At 40.0% G+C, this 20,536-nt stretch overlaps 1 protein-coding gene across 1 annotated transcript in view; it reads left to right on the forward strand.

Moving 5' to 3' along the window:
• Positions 1 to 20,536, forward strand: part of GBE1 (1,4-alpha-glucan branching enzyme 1) — a 180,155-nt gene that overhangs the window by 49,057 nt on the left and 110,562 nt on the right. Inside the window, exon 3 of the mRNA XM_038766124.1 lies at positions 13,073 to 13,188. Within this exon, the coding sequence (XP_038622052.1) occupies positions 13,073 to 13,188 (116 nt within the window). The remainder of the gene's footprint in view (positions 1 to 13,072; positions 13,189 to 20,536) is intronic.

Consider the following 20,536-nt stretch of genomic DNA (forward strand, 5'->3'; position numbering starts at 1 on the left):
AGGTTGTTATGAATTAGATTTGTCAGTTAGGATCACTTGACACTTCACTGTACCTTAGTATGGGAGAGAGTTTTCTTCATTGTTGTCTGATGGCAACATTTCATTCAGAGTGACATACCATTTTTATATTCAGTTTTTGGAGTGTTGGGATTTCATTGTTATGTTCTGAAGTAACAAGAACAAACAGATTAACAGGTTCATGGATATGTTGTTTCATTTAATTGCTTCTGTCCTGCTCAATCCAACTGTGTCGCATCTATACCAGTGGTTCGTACAGAGCTCAGCATATAGTGAGTGCTTAATAAATACCACTAAATAAACTCCCCTTAAATGTGTGCTTTAGAGAATTGGAGCAGCCCAAGGGCATCTAAGCCCCTTAGAACTGTGTATGTTCCCTTGCATTTCAGGGAACCCAGCCCTTTTGAGCCCTCCCACCACCAGAAGAAGAGGAGCATGGCACAAGCAGCAAATGGAGAAGGCTGAAGCATCCTTCCCATTGTGAATTTCTAACCACTTGCAGCAAATTTGGTTAGACAGTTCAAAGATAGAAAAATCATTGTTGTCCATGACCGATTATTTCCGCTTGGTGGAAAAGCCAACTAGTAGACTAAGTAATATCTGTAGCATGGCTACGGTAACAAATCCTGGCCTTACCTAAGCAGTTTTTTGCCAAGGTCCTGGAACCTGTCATCTTTATCTGTGATTATCAGGATACCAGGCTAGACTTGGGGTAATTGCAGCTTCGCCTCCCTGCTCACTCTTGTTTCAGCCCTCCCTACCACCATACTTCTTCTCCCTCTCCCTCTTCCCTCCCCACAACATGCTTTGTGTGTGCTGGGCAAAAAAGCTGCTGCTGAGCCTCCTTATCCCCTCCTCCATTGGCAGCAGAGCTAAACACCTGGTAATTGCAGCCATATATTCCCACATGGTCTCACCTCCTTCCATCCCCACTGTCCAGTGAATCTGTCATCCCAAGAACTGGCACCACTCCAGTTTGCACCATCAAGGAGACCCTGCCCCATCGTTCTTTCTATTAGCCTGGTGGGAAAGAGAACAGCCCCTGTAGCATGAGTCCTCATACAACCTCTAGAAGGCTACCATTGTTATTGCCGTAACAGTGGGTATATTGCGTGAACTATGAATCACAAGAAGCCTGAAATTCTGTTCTTCTAGCAACGATCCCCTACTGGCTTTTGTTTTTATTTTGTATATTGTGTATTTGTCCTTACGACTTATGCTGTCTGAGTGTTCTATTATTTCATTGCCCCTGATGTGTCTCTGTTCTATATTCCTGTATTCGTACATTGTGAGCCCCTTGAAGGACAGGGTCCGTGTCTCATTCCTACTTGTACACTTTTCCCTCCTCACTCACAGAGTAAATACTTAGTAAACACTATTGCTTTGCTTGTCTTGAAAATCCTGCCCTTTAATCTCTCCGTTTTGGAAGCAATGTAACGTCATTACTTAGAGCACTATTTCTTCACCTTACCACTTTGATCACCCATTCATTTCTTTACGGTAAAGGAGTATCTGAATAAAAGTCTTAAATGGCCAACATTGCTCTAAGTGTATCAATGTATAACTACATATACTTGAAAAGCTATGTGGCTCAGTGGAAGGAGCATGGGCTTTGGAGTCAGAGATCATGGGTTCAAATTCCGGCTCCGCCAATTGTCATCTGTGTGACTTTGGACAAGTCACTTAACTTCTCTGCACCTCAGTTACCTCATCTGTAAAATGGGGATTGACTGTGAGCCCCCTGTGGGACGATCTGATCACCTTGTAACCTCCCCAGTGCTTAGAACAGTGCTTTGCACATAGTAAGTGCTTAATAAATGTCATTATTATTATTATTATTTTAGAATGTCCAGAACCTATGTAGCAGAGGACAATGGTATGCCTAATTTGATTCCAGTTGAAAACAAAACATAGCTATTTTCTTGAGCAGGTGACCTGAGGGTATTTGGTGCACTTGCAAATGAAAGAATACTTTCATTCTCCTAATGTTATGTGGGAGCCAATGAAATGAATATGGTAAGGACAAATAACTTTCCTGAGACTGCTTTTGTTGAGGATAGTCTAGGACTAGGCCAAATCAGAATTAATGGAGGCTTATAACTGTGTTAAATGAAATGGGGACTGCTTCTTAAAATAAAATTTAATGGTCATCTTGAAATGTCCATATCCTTCAGTGATTGATTACTCCATGATCATCATTTGGAAAAATAATTTCAGTGGTCTTTTTTATTTTAGTTAAGAGCTTAGTTTTGTGTCTTAAGTTTTTGAGGTGTTTCTCCAAAATCTTTAATTGATTTAAATGTTACATGCCTTTTTTTATCAAAGTGAACGCAGATTTATAAAAAAAAATCTTAGCATGGCTGTATTTAGATTTTAATGAAACCAGGCAGTTAGGCGACTAAAGTGAATTTCCTTTTAGTCTTTTGAAAGAAAAATTGCATCATTTGTCCTATCTATCTTATTCATCATCAGTCATAGCAAAGCATTCATTCCCATGAGGGAGATAATAGATTCAGAAAGCCTAGAGGAGGGAAAGATTGTCATTCAATGCAGATGAGTTTTAGCAAAATTCTTATCAGGAGAAATTGGGTTGCAAAACCTGAAGATTTAGAATTAAGTTGCTATAGATATAGTTAATTAAATATGGTTTGCTTTAACCTTTCTTGAGGTTAGAAATAGGTTAAAATCTTAAATTAAATTTATAGTGACTTTTGTATTTAACTAAAAGTCAGGAATTGCTTTTAATAAGAAATCTTTATAAAACCTAGTTCAATAAAGTGTTCTCTTCTTGGAGCCATTAGAATGTGAAATATGTAAGGAAGGTTTTCAAAAAAAACCCTCCTTCACCCAAGTTACTGGCTCCATTTTTTCTAGATGGAGACAGGTCATCTTTAGCAAAATGTTATTTGTCAAATTAAGAATTGTTTTTACATTACTATGTTACATTACTTGAATACCATGTAAGTAACCCCTATCTCTATCACTCTATAAGACCTTTGACAGAAACTGTGTCTTCTACCTTTAGCATATTCTTTCATGGCTTGGTAAATTCCTTCACACAATTGATCCTCATTAAATATTGGTTGATGGCATGCATAGAAAATAAGAAATTCACTTGGAGAGTTTTTGTAATCCAAGTTTTAAACAATTTTTAATGCCTTTGAATTTCTTGTTCATTTCTAATCTTAGTACTGTGAAATGTTAGTGTTGAAGTCTGACAGTTGCCAAGCATAATGCTTTTGGAGAGTCATTTGGTGGTTGCTTCCCTGATTTGGATTGAAGAGGCAGAAATCAAATGATGGGGTAGACACAGTCTTCATTGTGCTCATTTCCAATACATTTTTACTGCAGTCTACTTGAGGGATCTTGTAGAAGGATTGAACTGAGTAAAATGGTATGATGATTTTGCTTTTTATTTCTAACTTTTTCTATAAAAAAATCAATTTTTGAAGGTGTGAGAGTGGTGAAAATTATATGGTTTTTTAGTGCTGTTACTTAAGGTACTTAAGATATTCATTCATTCATTCATTCAATCAATCGTATTTATTGAGCGCTTACTGTGTGCGGTGAGTATCCAAAATGCTAAAATTGATCAATTAGTGGCTTTAGAAGCAGAGTAAATCAAGTGCATGAAGCAATTAGTCAGCTAAAATTCTGATTCAAAAAACACTATTGGCATTTAAGCTTCCTGAAAGGGCCTTGATGATGGTGCTGAATACCTAATTTGCATATTTTATTGCCCAAAAACTAAGTGGCTACTTGTGTAATAGTTTTTTAGACTACCACTCTGAACCAACATCCTGGTTCATTAAGGATTTATGGTCTCCATGCTCAATAGCTTCATAACTGTGGAATAGGGGGAATAATAAAAAAAAAGGGGGGGGAGGAGGCAGGGGAGTCACTCTTCTAACCTCTTGGTTTACCGTAAGTGGTTCTTCATCCTTCCTCTTAAATTTAGCCATCTCTAAAAGGAGAATGAATCACCCTTGTAATGAGTGTAAATTAGTCTTGGGTTAGCTACTCCTTTGCTTGCCTATACTAGTAGTAATTTATTCCTGGTGATAGGAAAAAATGCTGATTACATTAATTTTGCTATTAACGTGGCTCTTTGAGGAAGAAAGAATGGTGCATGTTAACACAATTGTAAGGAGCTGGTATAGGACATGCTTATTACAGTAAGGGACCTTGATAGTGTTGGGGCTGGTTGAAGCAGTTGAGATCTAGGACTGGTGGTGATGGAGGCAAACTGGGCCAATTTTATCCCGAGTTCTGTTCTCAACAGCCCTGTGTGTTCTGGACTGGGTCGGCCGTGGTTAGCTACTTATCCTACTGCTCTTAGTTTCCGCTGCAGCAGTGCAACTGCTGAGACTTCGTGATAAAACTCAAGGTCACAAAGCTGCTGAATGGGAATGGATAGCAAAAGCAGTTCTGTGGAGTGAGCAGTCAGTCAAACAAAGTCCTGGGTTCCAACTTCCATAGAGAAGCAGCGTGGCTCAGTGGAAAGAGCACGGGCTTTGGAGTCAGAGGTCATAGGTTCAAATCCCTGCTCCACCAATTGTCAGCTGTGTGACTTTGGGCAAGTCACTTAACTTCTCTGTGCCTCAGTTCCCACATCTGTAAAATGGGGATTAAGACTGTGAGCCCCCTGAGGGACAACTTGATCACCTTGTAACCTCCCCAGAGCTTAGAACAGTGCTTTGCACATAGTAAGTGCTTAATAAATGCCTTTATTATTATTATTCTTGTATGCCACCTTTGTCTCTGTGCCACCCCTTGTATCATTCTGAAAGTAAAGATGTATCCCAGGTTAAGAACACCCGATAATATATGCACCCTGGGGACTGTGCCCTGCACTGCTGCTGACTTTGGTAGACATGTGCCCCACTCCAGCATTTCTTCCAATCACTATAGGTAAATCTGTTCCTTCCACTTTCCACTAGGTATATTGCTTCTCTTGGGAGGGGTGAGTTGGGGCTCAAAAGAAAAGCCTCTGGGAGGGAGGGAGGTTGGAAAGAGGGCAGAGTGAGGCAAGTTGGAGGGATTTTGCAGTATAGTTTTAATTTACTTGTAGAGTTCAGTTTGGTTCTAGAATTGGTGTTAACTAATCATATGTATGCCTGTGGGAAAACTTAAGCCATTATAAAGTCATTCGTGATCCAACCACATTTCCAAGGAATGTAGCCCGGTAATAGCCTCTGATGCACCTTTATCTTGAAATTGATGGTAGTCAGGCAAATTAAATCGGCAGGCTTTAGTACTAGGCCTGTCATAACTTGTAAAGTTTTAATGACCGTTTTGAGTAGTTGTCTAATTTAAACAGTCTGATACACAATTTGCATTTTCTATTAATTATTGGTAGATTAAGAATACTCAGTGTCTGACTTCTTCTTTTAAATTGAAGAATCAAGAGCCAGTTAGCTTGACTGATCCTTGTTTATCTGCTCTAAGTAGTGTTGATTCATTTTAGTCATAAGCCCCCATTTACATCCAAACGTCTTAATCAAGAGAGTCAGTGCTATGGCAAGTTGGCATAGTATGGAACAAGGCAGAGGATAGGGCAGCGTTGCCAGTTCCCTGGGGCTGTCAGTCAAATATTTGAGCACTTCAGACCCCTTGTCCAAGTTTCACCTCTGGCCTGTAGCTCCCTCCCCCTTCGTATCTGACAGACGATCACTTTCCCCACCTTCAAATTATTACTAAAATAATAGAATAAGAATACTAAAATAATATCTAAATATTACTAAAATAATAGAAGAGGAGGCTGATTACTGCATCAGCCTCCTCTCCCATCTCCCATCCTCCTGTCTCTCCACACTGCAATCCATACTTCACGCCGCTGCCCGGATCGTCTTTGTGCAGAAACGCTCTGCGCATGTTTCTCCCCTCCTCAAAAATCTCCAGTGGTTACCAATCAACCTATGCATCAGGCAAAAACTCCTCACCCTCGGCTTCAAGGCTCTCCATCACCTCACCCCCTCCTACCTTACCTCCCTTCTCTCCTTCCACAGCCCAGCCCGCACCCTCCGCTCCTCTGTCACTATTCTCCTCACTGTGCCTCGTTCTCGCCTGTCCCGTCGTCGACCCCCGGCCCACGTCCTCCCCCTGGCCTGGAATGCCCTCCCTCCGCACTTCTGCCATGCTAGCTCTTTTCCTCCTTTCAAACCCCTACTGAGAGCTCACCTCCTCCAGGAGGCCTTCCCAGACTGAGCCCCCTGCTTCCTCTCCCTCTCCTCCCCCTCCCCTGCCTTACCTCCTTCCCCTCCCCACAGCACCTGTATATATGTTTGTACAGATTTGTTTCTCTATTTTACTTGCACATATTTACTATTCTATTTTATTTTGTTAATATGTTTTGTTTTGTTGTCTGTCTCCCCCTTCTAGACTGTGAGCCCGTTGTTGGGTAGGGACCGTCTCTATATGTTACCAACTTGTACTTCCCAAGTGCTTAGTACAGTGCTGGGCACACAGTAAGCGCTCAATAAATATGATTGAATGAATGACTGAATCTTCTCCAAGAAAGTTTCCTGTTCTCCCACTCCTGTGTCACCATTGCACTTGGATTTGCACACTTTATTCCCCCAACCCTCAGCCCCGTAGTACTTATGGACACATCCGTAATTTATCTATGTTAAGATCTGTCTCCTTCTCTAGACTGTAAGCTCTTTGTGAACAGTGAACATATTCACCAACTCTGTTATACTGTATTCTCCCAAGCGCATAGTTCAGTGCTGTGCACACAGTAAACTCTCAATATATTTGATTGACTGACACATTGAAGCAATTCCACGGACCTGTTCTCTGACCCCTTGAGCCACATATCCAAATGAAGTGTCTCAAAACATATCCTTCACTTGGACTCGATAGCAGTGAGGATCACAAGGAGCCATTGTTATGTGGTAAGCATTCCTGCCGGTAAGAAGCAGGTCAGGGTAAGTCACATGCTGCTTTGAAAAGTGAAAAAAGAGCTTCCCTGTTGGCACATGCTGGCTATTTTCCATTTAAAAATTTTTCCATTTTTGTCATTCTAGGTAAAAATCACTGAAAATAGCATGTATTGTACTCTTTGAGAAGTAATTGCTTAAGTGGTTGGTTCAGATGTCTGGGAATCCGTAGTCTTTCAGTCTTTTAACATTCACATGATCCCAGTTCCATTTCTGAGATGAATTTATTTCCCATGGTGTTACACTGGTTTCATTTAAATGCTGTTTACGTAGATTATGTAATATATTAATTATGTAAAATTGCATGAAAGGTACACATCAAATTTCATGTAATTTGACATTTTTCTAAAATATTACTATACAGATGATGCATTTAATTTCACATGTAACTTATATCTTTAAGATCCAATGTTATTTATGTAAGACATTCAGATTCTTCAGGTGTGCCTTATTTTCTATGTAAATTCTTCAAATGTTAAGTTTTCTTGAGCTACTAAATTTTGCATGGAATCCTTTATCTGAAAATAACTCTCATTCCCTTTTTTCATTTTTTGTTTTTCAAGCCTAGTATTGGGTGAAGTGGAAAGTAGGCCTCACAAAACCTACCTTAACATGTAGCTCAATTGATTATTTCACTGTGGAATTCATTCATTCATTCAATCGTATTTATTGAGTGCTTACTGTGTGCAGAACACTGTACTAAGCAATTGGGAAGTACAAGTTGGCAACATATAGAGACGGTCCCTACCCAACAGCAGGCTCACAGTGTAGAAGGGGGAGACAGATGACAAAATAAAACATATTAACAAAATAAAATAAATAGAATAGTAAATATGCATAAGTAAAATAAATAGAGTAATAAATATGTACAAACATATATACAGGTGCTGTGGGGAGGGGAAGGAGGTAGGGCAGGGGGGATGGGGAGGGGGAGAGGAATGGGGGGCTCAGTCTGGGAAGGCCTCCTGGAGGAGGTGAGCTCTCTGTAGGGCTTTGAAGGGAGGAAGGGAGCTAGCTTGGCGGATGTGTGGAGGGAGGGCATTCCAGGCCAGGGGTAGGACGTGGGCCAGGAGTCGACCATGGGACAGGTGAGAACGAGGCACAGTGAGGAGGTTAGCGGCAGAAGAGTGGAGGGTGCGGGCTGGGCTGTAGAAGGAAAGAAGGGAGGTGAGGTAGGAGGGGGCGAGGTGATGGAGAGCCCTGAAGCCAAGAGTGAGGAGTTTTTGCCTGATGTGTAGGTTGATTGGTAGCCACTGGAGATTTTTGAGGAGAGGAGTAACATGCCCAGAGCGTTTCTGCACAAAGATGATCCAGGCAGCAGCGTGAAGTATAGATTGAAGTGGGGAGAGACAGGAGGATGGGAGATCAGAGAGGAGGCTGATGCAGTAATCCAGTTGGGATAGAATGAGAGATTGAACCAGTAGGGTAGTGGTGTGGATGGAGAGGAAAGGGCGGAGGTGAGAGCAGCATTTTTTGGTGATGGATTGGATGTGAGGGGTGAACGAGAGAGCGGAGTCGAGGATGACACCAAGGTTGCGGGCTTGTGAGACGGGAAGGATGGTAGTGCTGTCAACAGTAATGGGAAATTCAGAGAGAGGGCAGGGTTTGGGAGGGAAGATAAGGAGTTCAGTCTTGGACATATTGAGTTTTAGATGGCAGGCAGACATCCAGATGGAGATGTCTTTGAAGGCAGGAGGAGACACGAGTCTGAAGGGAGGGAGAGAGAGCAAGGACAGAGATGTAGATTTGGGTGTCATCAGCATAGAGGTGATAGTTGAAACCGTGGAATTATAGTCATCATAATAATTGTGATATTTGTTAAGGACTTCCTATGTGGTAGCACTGTATTAACTGCTGGGGTAGATACAAGGTAATCAGGTCCCAAAAGGGGCTCACAGTCTAGATAAGAGGGAGGATGGATATTGAATCCCCACTTTTGCAGATGAGGGAACTGGGACTCAGAGAGGTTAAATGACTTGTGCAAGGTCACAAAGCAGACAAGTGGCAGAGCAGGGATTGGAGTTCTTTGACTTACAGGTCCTTTTTTAAAAAAAATCGTATTTGTTAAGCACTGGGGTAGATACAAGGAAATCAGATTGGACGCAGTCCACATCCCACATGGGGTTCACAGTCTTAATCGCCATTTTACAGATTAGCTAACTGGAGACACAGAGAAGCGAGGTGACTTGCTCAAGGTCACACAACAGACAAGTGACAGAGCGGAGATTAGAACTCAGATCCTCTGCCTCCTAGGCCAGTGCTTTATCCATTAGGCCACACTGCTTCTCATTCAAATGCATGCTGGATATTATTCCAGATATATGCACATTCCAGTACATGAATCTACCAGAGTTCTTCATCTGTGATGATTTAAGTAATCACCCGTTGAAATGACTGCATGTGTGTGTTTGGGTGTTGTTTACAGTCTGTTTTATTTTAAAACTGAGTAATATTTTCAGGTAACGATCATTTTCGTAACATGAATCATGACGTTCCTTTGTACTACTTTGCTACTTTTTTTTTCTTGCCTCCTCTACACTGTAAACTTGTTTTAGGTAGGGAACGTGTCTACCAACTCTCTTGTATTCTCCCAAGTGTTCAGTAAGTGTTCAGAAAATACCATTGCTGGATTGCCACATTGTTGGTTTTAGGAATCTAAATATCCTCGATTACGCCATTCTGATAGTTCGATAGTTAATGCAGTTTGTCAGGCATGCCTTGGGTTTAAACTTTGAGGCAGTTTAATAGCAAATTGATGGTTTGTGAGTGTTTTGGAGTGGCTGAGTGAGGTGCTTGGAGAAACCCCAATATATGTGGGAGAAGCTGATGCAATGCAGTACATGGTATTCTTTCACAGAAATGCTAAAATCCAAATTAAACTTCATTTCTTGAATCTCAATTTATAAAATGAGAAATTGGACAAAATATGGCATTCCTGATTACAGTTCCCCCAAATATTTCCAGATTTTATCGAGTTTGGTTAAAAAACCATGTGCCTTTCTGTAATAGGTTATATGCAAGTTGGAGGACTGATGGTTTGTAGGTATTTTTTTATTTAGTAGGGTTCTTAAGTCAAATATTATTGGCTAACCAAATATTTGGGTTTGACAAAAATGATAGAGGCGGCTGGAGACTGTGCATAATCAACATCAGGCATGAATTCCTTCATTCAATCATATTTATTGAGCGCTTACTGTGCGCAGAGCACTGTACTAAGCACTTGGGAAGTACAAGTTGGCAACATATAGAGATGGTCCCTACCCATCAGGGGCAGGTCCTCTAAAAGGGGCTTTCAGTTCTCCAAGCAGTGTTCCAAGACCTGTTCTGCTGAATGATGGATAAGTGGTGGCTGGAGAAAATGAGGAACAGTAGAAAGTAGCTGACTGCAAGGAGTCAGAGATTTTCCAGAAGGCTTAGTGCACTCTAAATCCAGTAGTGTTAATCCCATCTGTCTGTATTGCTGACTGATCATGCTATTATTCCATACTGGGAGGCTGAACATTTCAAAGAAGTTCTCAATTCTCATCAGTGGTCTCGGATACCTCAGTGAGAGATCTGGATTAGATTCTGATAATTAACCATTTCAGACTTCCCGTCAATCCACCTTCAAGTAGAGAGCTGCTGGTTCAGATGGCATTCCCATAGAGGTGTACAAATATGGCAGGTACACACTTACCACAAAGCTTACCTGCCTGCTGTGCCTAATTCGGGAATGGTGAGAAGCACTACGCATGTCGTTTGTTTAAAGGGAAGGACGAGCATGCCTTGTGCTGTAACCATCATGAGATATCACTTGGGCACTGTCGGGCAAATTCTAGCTGGAGTGATGTTAAATCATAGAACTGTCCAGTTAGTAGAAAAATACTTCCTGAAAACCATTATGATTTCAAACAGGACATAGTTCTACTGAAATGACCGTTGCCACTAGACACCTGAAGGAGAAATGCAAAGAAAAGAATTAGGACCTGTTCATAGTGGTCATTTACTTCACAAAAACTTTCCAAGGCCTGTGGGCTGTAATTCTAAATTTTGGTTGTTAAGAGGTGTTGGATGTCACATGTCACTTCAGTGTTGGAATAACATAATATTGGGAAGCAGCATGCATGACCGAATGGATAGAGAGTCACTTCTGGGAGTCAGAAGATCCTGGGTTCTAATCCTGGCTCTGCCACTTTCATTCAATCGTATTTATTGAGTGCTTACTGTGTGCAGAGCACTGTACTAAGCGCTTGGGAAGTACAAGTTGGCAAGATCAGGCAGAGAGGTTAATACTGAATCACTGGGCGAGGCAAGAAATCTACTTGATCTCCATCCGGTTCACTTATTATATGGAAAAAGATTCAAAAAGAAAAAGAGGAACTAAGATCTGAAACATGCGTATGTTTTCACTTCATTCACTGTCTACCAAAAACCAACACCACTACGTCCACTGATAGTATATTCATACACAGAATAGATAATAATTATAATGGCATTTATTAATCACTTACTATGTGCAATGCACTGTTCTAAGCACTGGGGAGGCCACTTGTCTGCTGTGTGACCTTGGGCAAGTCACTTCATTTCTCATGCCTCAGTTCCCTCATCTGTAAAATGGGGATTTATACTATGAGCCCCACATGGGACAGGGACTGTGTCCAACACCATTTGCTTGTACCCACCCCATCTCTTAGTCCAGTGCTTTGCACATAGTAAGTGCTTAACAAATACTATTATTATTATTATTATTATTATTATTAATAACAGCCGGCAACCTGGTCAGAAGTTGCGTCTTGACACCCATCCCTTACAAAAAGCACTGGGAAATGATGAATTCTCACACAGACCCTTTGACCATTATTTTATCAGCCTTGCTAGTGGGTGGGCCATGTGGAACTTGAGGTCTGAAGGCAATATGAGCGGGTCTGTAGCCTATTGTTTTTGTAGTAACTTTGTGAGAAGACAGAGATGGCAAAAACTCTCATCTGTAAAGTCAGTATAAAGATGTTTCATAAGTGTTACGTGTGCATAGCACTATCAACTTTTGTTAGCATGATAAAGTCAAGTCAAAATAAGTGTTTCAAGGTTGGTTGATTTAGAATTGATTTCTACAAGATTACGTAGTAATTTTGGTATTGAGTGTTACAGTGTGGCAATCATTGTGCAAAGCACTGGGGTAGGTGAAAGATAATCGGGTCGGACACAATTCTTCTCCCATGTGGGACTTAGTCCAAGTAGATGGAAGAACAGATATTGCCCATTTTACAGATGAAGGAACTGAGGCACAGAGAAGTCATGTGACTTACCCAGCGGTCAAACAGCAGGCATGTACCAGACTTGGGATTAGAACCCAGGTCCTCTGATTACCAGATGCCTGACAAATCATTGACTACAAAGCAAATAAAATCAGTCAAAAAAAAAATCCATTGGTCAATGGTTGCTGAAAAAAAATGAAATAACAAAGTATGGTCCATTTTGTCCTCCATGCCTTTTTAACAATTGCTGGAGTGATTTCAGTGTCTGGAGTGTTTAGACTATTTGACTTTATTCTTTTGAATTCAGCCATCTGTGGTCAAATCCCCAAATCTTCAAATGATTAGCTCTTCTCTATGAATAATAGTTTATCCTCTTTAGAGGTCATAGTATGAGCAATGTTGAACTGTGAATAAAATACTCATTCCTAAAAATATCCTGTGCCACTAGCATGCAAATTAGGTGGTACTAAAAATTCATGTATGAATTAACTGTCTTTCAGGTAGCCACAATGTTACTGGTTTATTAAATTGCAAGTAATATGCTTAAATTCTGGCAATGGTGGAAATGAGCTTTGAACATGTGGGAGTTGAAAAATGATTCCATTAGTAATATGATTTCTGGAGCATCAGGGGTAACTATTACTAACTCAGCAAATGAGTTAATTTAGGATAGAGCAGTTTGACTAAAGTTGGTCCTCTATTAATGTACTAAGATTAATGGCCTTTAGCACACACCACAGTTTCACTTATGTAGTCTGGATTCCAACTTTTTAGGAGGTGTTCTCAACAGAAAAATCAAATAATATTGTATTTAGAATGTTAGTGGATGAACATTAATTGTATTACTTATTAGCAATTCAAATTATTTTTCTGTTACAGATGATTGGAATCCATTTTCTTTTCCCTATAAAAAGCTGGAGTTTGGGAAATGGGAGCTGCACATTCCGCCAAAGCAGAACAAATCTTCACCTGTACCCCATGGAACAAAATTAAAGGTGCTGTCTTCAAAATTATAAAAACCATAACATGTTTTCCATTGATATAGTTCTACTTTTGAAAATTTCTCTGATCAAGTTAGGCTTATACTCTGATTTCATTTGAGCATTTTACTTCAACAGAAAGTGAAGAAAAATAGGAAAATTTCAATATATTAAGATGTATAAAGATTTGATACAATCCAAATTCAGCTTTCTAAAATATGGGTTTGTCATTTTTTGGTTTTTGTTTTCTACAGCCTTCCACACAATTTTCAAAAATTCTTAGGCTTACGGAAATTGTGTTACATGCTCACCTGGCTAATCAGTAGATTCTCTCTCACCTGTTTCAATGCTCTAATCTCCTTATTGTGGTCATCTGTATATCCCTTTAGTGCTCTATAATGTACTCTCTTAAAGCCCAAGCAAGTTCCTGCAGTATTTCAAACTGAGTTTCATCAAAGAATACAGCCAGGTGTATGTGGATCATTTTTCTTGCCGAATTTTCATTAAGGCCATCCTGATTTCTTTAAGGCTTTTGGTTTATGGGACAGTGCTCATTTACCCTCCTGGGTGGTTCAACACCGTGACTCAGTGGAAAGAGCCCGGGCTTGGGAGTCAGAGGTTGTGAGTTCTAATCCCGGCTTCCCACCTGTCAGCTGTGTGACTTCGGGCAAGTCATTTAACTTCTCTGGGCCTCAGTTACCTCATCTGTAAAATGGGGAGTAAGACTGTAAGGCCCATGTGTGACAACCTGATTACCTTGTATCTACTCAGTGCTTAGAACAGTGCTTGGCACATAGTCAGTGCTTAACAAATGCCATTATTATTATTATTATTATTATTATTATTGTTATATGACATTTCAGAGAGTTAAACTGTGACACTAACATTAAATGCCCTGCTTGAGTAAAAGTTAATGTGCCTAGATAAGTTACTGACTATATGCTGGGGAGTGATTTAGGGGTGGGAGAAACTGGTTTCTAGATTATGATATCCTTAAGGGCACAGATTGTGTCTTTTTTCTCTGATTAAATTCCCAAGTATCTACTACAGTGTAAGGATACATATTAGAAGCTAAAGTCGTTGATAAATGGAGAATAACGCGACTCATGACTTTTGTGCTTTCCCTTTTTCCCCTTCCCTCGGCCCCTTTCTCACTCTCTCTCCCTCTAAATTGGGTGTGAAAGTAGATCAAGAAATTAGAAGGTGTATATTTTAAAGTCAAGAAATGAAGAGATAAATCTAGTTTGCATTTTTGAGTGTCAACAGTGCATTGGGCATTGTACAAAACTTTAAAATGAATTAATTTGAAATTTTCAGTCTCCCTTGGTCTTTTAAATAGTCTCTAGACAATATTCTCATTATTTAGCCTAGACACCAAATCTCAGTAATTAAAAGCCTTGTTATAAATAGAATGTGACAATTTATTTCACTCCATAAGGGGATTGACCTTTATCACTCACTTGAGAATATTTCTCTCATGAATTGTGTGGCATCCATTCATAAAAGGAATTGTTACTTGCCATTCAGGTGATCACTTTGCCGCTAAACATCTGGCCTTGTGGATCAGTGAAATTTACAATTGAATTGTAAAAACAAAGTATAGCACTAAAGGTAGCCAGAGGATGATAAACATATAAATCTTTTCTATTACCATATTTTAGATGAGATTTTTAAATGCCAGCATGAATGAACAAGTAAGGATTCTTGTTTTCAACACCAGGAGAATATCACTTTTAAATGAGAAGATAACTCTTATTGCACTAGAAGGAAAAGAGGAAAAATTTAGTTTAGCGCCATTGTGCAGAACTGTAGTCTGTGTCCCCCTGTTTTTGAGGGTTTTTTAATCATCTTGTAAATCACTTTTTTCCTCTTCTTTCCTGATGAATTTTAAATGCCTTCAATATTTCATGAAACTAATTTTTCCTAATTCACAATAATATTTCCCTTGGCTTTTTTTTTCTTCTTTCATTTCTATCTATTTGGCCTTTAATGTGATTTCATGGTTATATGAGACATCACAATTTGTATCAAATAGAATCAATATATGTAAATTCTTTGGAGAATGAGGCCATCAAAGTGGAAGAGAACTTTGCAGAAAGCATCTAGATTATGTCATACGTCCAAAATTTTCCCCAATCAATCAGCCAATCATTGGTTTTTTATCTTCTTTAAATCTGTGTTGAATCCTAATTCTTTAACTTGGAATTAAAGTTAATTCTTTAACTTTATCTCTGAGCCAGACCTTGATAATGTGGCCCTGGGTAGCAGTAGCTAGGAGATTGTGCTGCCTTTAGGTGCATGTGATATTGGGGAATGAGATTGTAAACTCCTTGAGGGCAGGGATCATGTAAACCTACTGTATTATGCTCTCTCAAGGGCTTAATACACTGTTATGGCATTGGTGGACAATATCTCTGAGCCACATAGGATAGGACCAGTACTCAATAGGACATGACCTGTATTGTGAAGAACTCATTCTTGATTTGAAACTTGTTACTAGAGTCTCATAAATGACTTCTTAATTTGGGTCTGTTAGCATAACATTTATTAGTATACTATTGAGAGAGAGAGAGACAAACTCGGTAACAATTTCCAGCTCGGAACCTCTTAAGATATTTGGCTCCATTAGTGTTGACTGGTTTGGGACCTCAGTCTTCCTCAGTCTTACTGATAGGATTGCTGTATGGACTTTTTGTAGTAATGTGTCATTTTATATGTATGCTACTGTATGTGGCCTTTAGCACAATCTATGGCATAGAGTTTCTAGAAAATGTCTCCAGGACATTTGGTGTTCATAGCCTGTTGAACCACAGGACTCAAAATGTATTCCAGACCTGAATATCTGGTTTTCTGTTTGGGGGTGTTACCTGCAAATTCAACCCCATAAAATATTTTGTTTAAAATTGGGTCTATAAATAAGGTGGTTGTTATTGGGTTAAAAATTGGATTGATACTTATTCTGAGGATATGAGCATGGAGGGAGAATGAGAATTCATTCATTAATTCATTCCATCATATTTATTGAGCACTTACTGTGTGCAGAGCACTTTACTAAGCGCTTGGAAAGTACAATTCAGCAACAAATAGAGACAGTCCCTACCCAACAATGGGCTCACAGTCTAAAAGTGGGGAGGTAGACAACAAAACAAGTAAACAGGCATCAGTAGCATCAGTATAAATAGAATTATAGATATAATGTGAATTATAGAGAATGCATTTTGGGGTGGTAGAAAATGGGTCATCTGCGCTGCAAGTCCATCATGACTGGTAGAACCAGGACAATTACAAAAATAAGAGAGCTGGAAACCAGCACATAAGAGGCTGCCTGGTTTTAGCTGGGATGCCCCTGTTCTAGAACAATATTCTTTGTTTACAAAAGCTTCTAGGGCTGCGATAGTTAACCCCGAACCTATTGACACCCTTGGAAATGAACAGCCCTTTAGTGACAGGAAAGATGCTGTTATGGCCTTATGAACTCCTAACTTCATTGTCAATCAAATGGTATTTGAGAGCTTACAGTATGCAGTGTATTGTACTAAGTGCTCAGGAATGTACAGTACAACAGAGTGGTAGACTTTTCTCTACCCACAAAGAGTTTACACTCTAGACAGGGAGACAGACATTAAAATAAATTATGGATATGTACATAAGAACTGTGGTGTTGAAGGTGGGTGAATATCAAGTCCCTAAAGGGTACAGATCTGAGGTGCCTAAAGGGTATAGATCCAAGTGGTTTATTTATTTTGTTAATGATGTTCATATAGCTTTAATTCTATTTGTTCTGATGACTTTGACACCTGTCTACATGTTTTGTTTTGTTGTCTGTCTCCCTCTTCTAGACTGTGAGACAGTTGTTAGGTAGGGACTGTCTCTGTATGTTGCCAACTTGTACTTCCCAAATGCTTAGTACAGTGCTCTGCACACAGTAAGCGCTCAATAAATACAATTGAATGAACGAATGAATGAAAGTGGTTTGATGAAAGTGAAGAGAGAGGGGATAGAAGAAATGAGGGAATAGTTGAGGAAAGCCCCTTGGGGGAGATGTTGATCTTAATAAGATTTTGGTCTATTGGATGATAAAGAGGAGGAAGTTCCAGGCCAGGTGGAGGACATGGGCAAGGGGTTGGCAGTGAGATAGATGAAATTGAGAGACAGTGAATAGGTTGGTGTTAGAGGAGTGTAGCTTGCCAACTGGTTTGTAGTAGAAAATCAGCAAAGTAAAGGAGGAGGAGAGAGCTGATTGAGTAGTTTAAAGCCGATGGTAAGGAGTTTCTGTTGAGGAAATGGGTGTAAACAACTCACACAAGGATCGGCTACAAAGTTCTTATTTTAGTTTTTAGTTTTATTAATGGTGCTTGAATGAGCTTTTCTCGGCATCCAAACTTCCTTTCAAAGTTCAGGTCTTTTGATTATTTCAAATGCTTTTGTAAAAAGGACTATTTTTTGAAGAGGCCCTGGCAAATCTCCATGGAAAATGCTTCACTTTAAACATCTAGGCTGTTTTACAGTGTTACAGAAAAAATCAGTGTTCCAATTCTAGGGGCAGTAGTATTTCGAAGAACTTGGTGAGCAGTTTAAAAAAACTCTCATCAGGGAGGTAGAGCACATAATTCTCTTTATTTGTCTCACTCTTTGTTGTTTTTCCTCTTGAAGTAGGTGATAATAACACTAGCTTGGTTGAAATCTATATACATTTCCAGGTGAATTGAAGGTGAACTGTTTAGTGATGTGCCTGGAGGGTGTGTCCCCATGTTTAATATAGTACGTACTGGGTTAACACAAGTTGATGTAGTCTGTATATGGAGGGTCCTTTAGGATGCTCATGGAAAAAAACTGATCAGAAAAGGGTTGGTTATTCCTCTCAGTTCAATGTCAGACTAGTCAAAGCAGCGAATCAGTATTGGCACACTTTTAGGTGAATAGAGGTTCATTTAAAAGCCTTTCATTCACATCAATTCTCTATTCTCTCTTTCCTAACTGTTTTAGAACAGATGCCATTATTCTGTGTATGAGTATATGTAGTCTTAGAGATGACTGAGGGAGAAACGCAATGAAAAACATTCATTCAATCATATTTATCGAGTGCTTACTGCATGCAGAGCACTGTACTGAGCGTTTGCTGGCCAGCCGTGAGCCTGTCAGTTCATGAAGACATTGCCATTCTCCCAACTAAATAATAAATAAATAATAATGATGGTATTTGTTAAGCGCTTACTACGTGCAAAGCACTATTCTAAGCGCTGATAGATACAAGGTAATCAGGTTGTCCCACGTGGGGCTCACAGTCTTTAATCCCCATTTTACAGATAAGGTAACTGAGTCGCAGAGAAGTGACTTGCGCAAAGTCACACAGCTGACAAGTGGCAGAGCTGGGGTTAGAACCCACGACCTCTGACTCCCAAGCCCATACTCTTTCCACTAAGCCATGCCACTTCCTTTGAAGTGGAGAAAAACAATTTCAAGCCCTGAAATGGTGCATCAAGATCAATGTTTAAGGTACTTGTTAAGCACTTACTGTGTGCCAGGCACTGTACTAAACGCTGGCACTTTTCTAAGCGCTGACAATCTGTGGTATTTATTGAATCCTTTCCCTGTGCAGAGCACTTGGGAAAGTACAATACAGCAGGGTTTGTAGTCGTGATCCCTGTCCCCGAGGAACTTACAGTATTACAGTAGCTTAGGGATAGGGAAAATAGTGGAGCCCAAGAATATTTGCATAATAATAATAATGGCATTTATTAAGCACTTACTATGTGCAAAGCACTGTTCTAAGCTCTGGGGGGGATACAAGGTGATCAGGTTGTCCCACGTGGGGCTCACAGTCTTAATCCCCATTTTCCAGATGAGGTAACTGAGGCACAGAGAAGTTAAGTGACTTGCCCAAAGTCACAAAGCTGACAAGTGGCGGAGCTGGGATTTGAACCCATGACCTCTGACTCCAAAGCCCGTGCTCTTTGCACTGAGCCACGCTGCTTCTCATAAGTGTGTGTAAGTGCATGTAGGACTGGGGTGAGTGTCAAAGTGCTTAAGTGCATAGTCGATGGAAAAGACAAACTTTTCATACCCCCACATGATGAGGATTGGTTATCATGGTCTGGTTGGTTGGTCTGATCAGCCTCATTGGCAAAGAGGTACTGGATCTCACTGCAATTAATACCATCTTTAAATTCTTAAGGTGTTGCTATATCTTCTCTCCTTAATGTTACTTCCACATACATATCCTTCTGCTTACACGTCGTTTCACCCTTCAGTAAGAGCAAAGAGAGAATCAGCATAGCCTAGTGGTTAGAGGACGGGCCGGAGAGTCAGAAGGATGTGGGTTCTAATCCTGGCTCTGCCACTTATCTGCGGTGTCACCTTGGATAAGTCATTTCTCTGCCTGTTACCTTGTCTTTAAAATGGGGTTTAAGACTGTGAGCCCCATGTGGGATGTGGACTGTGATCTGCTGATCTTCAGCAGCAATATTTTAGTCCTTAGTCTATGTTACCTGAGTATCACGCTCAAAGGTAATTTAAGAGGATGGGCAGCTCAGTGATGTCTGATGCTATTGCAGTAAAAGAAATAGTCTGTTCTGTGTCCATAAGTAGTCCCTCTGCCTCTCACTTGCCATCTTAGAATGATGCTTTTGGATTCAGGGAGATGAGGGGAAAGAATTGGGTAGTTCAGTCAAACCCTTGGCCACTACTGCATACCTTTCCGGTCGAAACAGTTGTTGCCTGAGAAGTGCTCATCCTGAAAGGCAAGAGAACAGAAAAGTGTATTGTATTTGCATGGGGACAGTGTGCAAGAGATTCGCAGGATGACAAACAGCCACATCAATCCAAAGACACAATATCATGGTGAACATATTGTCTTTGAACTGAGCTTCCCTGTTTTCAGAGCATTATACTCAACTGCTCGGGAACATAGAAGTAAAGAATATGGTCCTGTCCTTAAGCAATTTAGGGTGGAGGGGACCAGCAGGCACAGATTGCCAAAATTCATTATTGGAAATTAATAGGCAATATCTCTGCAGCTTGTGGTCCTTAACTGGTGGAAATGCTTTTAAATCCAGGGTAAATTCTATATAGTATGAGTTTATTGTTTGGGAGTTTAGGGAGTATGGATTTAGTGAAGGTGATAATCTAGATGGTGGTCATAAATGCTAAGTGCACATTGCTTTTATAAGTTGATTGTGGCATTTAACTGATCTTACACAACTGTGATTTGTTCATTTACTTTAAAGAAAGCACCAAGATTAAAAGTTAAAGGTGATTTTAGTCTAGTTTGATATGTTCTCTTGTTAGCTCTTGTTTGACAAATTTTGACTTTGGAAATGAGTCCACAAAATTGGTTTTTAGTGGGCTTTATTAATAGCTAGAA

Source organism: Tachyglossus aculeatus, chromosome 24 (genome assembly GCF_015852505.1).
Source record: "Tachyglossus aculeatus isolate mTacAcu1 chromosome 24, mTacAcu1.pri, whole genome shotgun sequence".
NCBI classification, from domain to species: domain Eukaryota; kingdom Metazoa; phylum Chordata; class Mammalia; order Monotremata; family Tachyglossidae; genus Tachyglossus; species Tachyglossus aculeatus.